A 3,449-nucleotide genomic window follows, 5' to 3' on the forward strand; every position below is an offset into this window, starting at 1 on the left:
TTTATTTACATACATATAAACATTGATCAATTACAAAATGGGTAACTTTGTTGCAAAAGCTTACAGCAAAAGCAAGCATTATTTAAAATTTGATTTCAAACTGAATTGAATTTACCAAAAAAATACAAGCGCACAGTAATAAAATAAAAAATGATAAAACAAATGACCTCAATTCAGTTGAGGTATTCAAAATATGACAACAAATATTATTTTTTATAGATTTTTTATGTTATTTATTTAAATAAATGGAACAACAGATGGCTTTGACCTGTGTCTGTACAATGATGCCGTTAGATAGACTAGGATATTTATATGCCTACAAATCATACAATTATCCCATTCCGAAACACTTCTAGCATAGACTTACATTGTAAATAAATTAAAGTTCCATCTTTGATTGTTGAAAGACTTTCTGATGCATTTCACTTACAGCCAATAAAATTTCTAGTAGCATTTTCATTGGTCAGGTGTGGATCTATTCTGAATGGTTGAAAAGTTTTGACAAAGTTTAATCCAGGACAGGAGGCGATGCGTGTCAAACTCACTGTCCAAGAGGAGAGACGCGGATTGTATCAATGTATAATCAGTAGATACTGTGGAAAATGAGTAATGGAACCGTGTCAGATATTTCAGTATCTGTATCACAGTATAGACATTTATGATAACACTACCATGTAGTTTGTTTCTCCAAGCTCTGAGTCCATAAATCACGCTGAGCTCCCTCACTGTCTGATCAGCTCTTCATCAGCTCGGCAGAGATCTTCCCTTCGTATGCCTCGCCTCGTCCATTAACTGTATACAGAGGAACAATCCCTTACCTCTCAGCGTGAGAAATACAAGGTGTGGCGTGTGAACTGGTTGAAATGCATGTCTCATGGTGAATGCATGCGACTTGAGAGCCCTGTGGTAAATGGTTTTAACTTTTGTCACTGAAATCAAACATTAAAACGAGGCATTTTGAATAATGATTGTTTCTAGCAGCAAAGCAAAACAGAGACAAAATTTTTGAGACAAGGAATTTTTCACGCCGTTTAATAGGCATCCATACTCACACACAATAAATTTAAAATATGAAACCTCACTATCAGTCTTTTCTGTTTTGACCAATGAGAAGAGAGAAAGCAAAGTGTTGATGACAGAAGAGCATGAAGAGGGTTTATTGGGTCATCTGGGCCTCGATGGCTTGTGCCGTCCACTCCGGTGCTGCCTGACTGATCTTCTCCAGGAGGTTGTTCACCTGGAAGCACAGTGACTGAATCTGCTTGTCCCAGGTGGGCAACGGCTCTCGCGCTGATGGAAATATATATATATATATATATATATATATATATATATATATATATATATATATATATTGTAAGTCTCTTAAATTTAAGTTTTCATCCAACAATTTCAGTCAAAAACCAAATTTACTTTCAAAATGGACAATGCTGTCTATCTGGTCAATGAATCCATTCATGCGACCCTCAGTAATCATTTGTGACGCTATCTTTTCTGCCTGTAGGAAAACAAAGAGATTTGTATACAGAAGGATTTCTGAAGGATTACGTGACACTTGAGATTGCTTTAAAGCACAGGAATAAATTACATTCTAAAAATATATTACAACAGACAACAGTGATTTTAAACATTTAAAATATTTCACTATATTACTGTTTTTTTGATCAAATAAATGCAGCCTTGGTGAGCAGAAGAGACTCTTTAGATTTACAATAGACGTTCGGTTTCCTAACAATGTAAGTCAAGCACAGCTGTACCTTCGCAGGAGGAATCTCCAGAAGAGCTCCTAACTCTTCAAATGTGATGTTATTGTAGAGTTTGCTAGCAGACAGCAGGTTGTGCTCAATGACTGCTCGGTCTAAGATGCTTGAACCTGAAAGCATTAGTCAAGTAATAGTTATTGGCTTTCCTAAGCAAAGAACATAAATAAATGACAGTATTAAAGTATGACATGTGATACCGTCTGCTGTGGTGGCTTTCTGATGCGGCATCAGCATGGCAGCAAACTCTTGCAGCTGGTTTCCTCGAATGATTCGATCCAGGTACATTTTTTCCAGGATGCCGTAAGCGGCGAGTTGCTGACAGCGTTCATCCTTGAAGAGCGTAGCCAACATACGAGAACGCTGCTGACCTTAAACACATTAAGAACTGATTATATAACGTGACCAGCTTCAAATGAGGCTGAAACGGTTTAACACAGTTCCAGCAGGTTAACATTAGTGATGTAATAGATGAAGAGTACCTGCAGAGGCCAGTATAGTGCTGTGAAGCGCATGCTTCAGGGCCTCCAGACGCTCAGTCTCATGGACGATGGATTTGTAAGAAAGCTCATTATAGCGCTGAGCTGCTTCAATGAACTTCCTCCGATAGTCCAGAACTCTGGCGTAACATACCTGCAAACATGATGGAATATATTACAGTTCACAATAATCATAGTGCAGCCAGACATTACAAAATCACATACTGTACAGTTAGAAATCTAACAGACATTAGTATTAAGATGCACTGGGTTTATATTGGGATGTTTTGGCCCCATTTTTTTTTTTAACCATTTCAACCAAATAGCAATTACTGCCAAGTAACTATAGAAATTGATAAATATAATGTATTTATATTTAAAGTTATTTTTATTTACACTATATATAGAGAAAAGAAGATAAATAATACACAAATATATATATATATATATATATATATATATATATATATATAATATATATATATTATTTTTTTTTTACCCACCCAACACATATTTTAATTTATTAATTTAATTTAAAATATAGTTATTTAATTATTTATATTATTAATATATTAATACATTCATACATGCATATTTCAACTGTTATAATATTGTAGATAATAACTTATTTAAAAAGTTTATATATAAAACATCAACATTTTTTTTTTAATATATAAAAGCATACAATAAATGAAAATAATTTTGTGTCTGTATTTTAAATATATTAATAATGGTTGAAATAAATATTTTAAAAAAAATGAGAACTTTATATAAATAAATACTGGAATTTATTAATAAATAGTTTATTAGACAGTTAATTAATGTATATTAGTAAGCTTTTTGGACAGACAAAAAAAAATAAAAAAATTGTTCAATTAAATTCTGACGATTCTTTAAAATTCCACCAAAATCATCACATCACTAATCATTTATTTGAAATACCACCCAGCTCTTCTGGACACTGTGCTTTTTATATACAGTATACTATAAAAAGACATTTTTAAAAGGATGGTGCACCTTGTAGTGAATCTGCAGCTGTTCATTGGTGGATTCATTCTGAAGTAAAGAGGCTCGGTTGATGTAGGCCTCGGCCTGAACCGAGTCGTCATCCTCCAAATACAGACGGGCGGTTTTCAGATAAGTGTCCAATTTATAGTCCACATTGTACTGTCTGTAAAATAAAAAAACAAAACAGATGATGTGAACTACA

At 33.6% G+C, this 3,449-nt stretch overlaps 1 protein-coding gene across 4 annotated transcripts in view; it reads right to left on the minus strand.

Moving 5' to 3' along the window:
* Nucleotides 1–1,016: 1,016 nt before the first annotated feature.
* Nucleotides 1,017–3,449, minus strand: part of LOC109062760 (COP9 signalosome complex subunit 4-like) — a 3,803-nt gene continuing 1,370 nt past the window's right edge. For all 4 annotated transcript variants that reach the window (XM_042764753.1, XM_042764754.1, XM_042764750.1 and 1 more), the window contains exons 5-10: nt 3,257–3,410; nt 2,243–2,393; nt 1,961–2,131; nt 1,758–1,873; nt 1,414–1,498; nt 1,017–1,290 (exon numbers count right to left, since the gene is read on the minus strand). In XM_042764753.1, coding sequence (XP_042620687.1) covers nt 1,157–1,290; nt 1,414–1,498; nt 1,758–1,873; nt 1,961–2,131; nt 2,243–2,393; nt 3,257–3,410 — 811 coding nt within the window. In that variant the 3' untranslated portion in view covers nt 1,017–1,156. The remainder of the gene's footprint in view (nt 1,291–1,413; nt 1,499–1,757; nt 1,874–1,960; nt 2,132–2,242; nt 2,394–3,256; nt 3,411–3,449) is intronic.

Source organism: Cyprinus carpio, chromosome A10 (assembly GCF_018340385.1).
Source record: "Cyprinus carpio isolate SPL01 chromosome A10, ASM1834038v1, whole genome shotgun sequence".
Taxonomy (NCBI): Eukaryota; Metazoa; Chordata; class Actinopteri; order Cypriniformes; family Cyprinidae; genus Cyprinus; species Cyprinus carpio.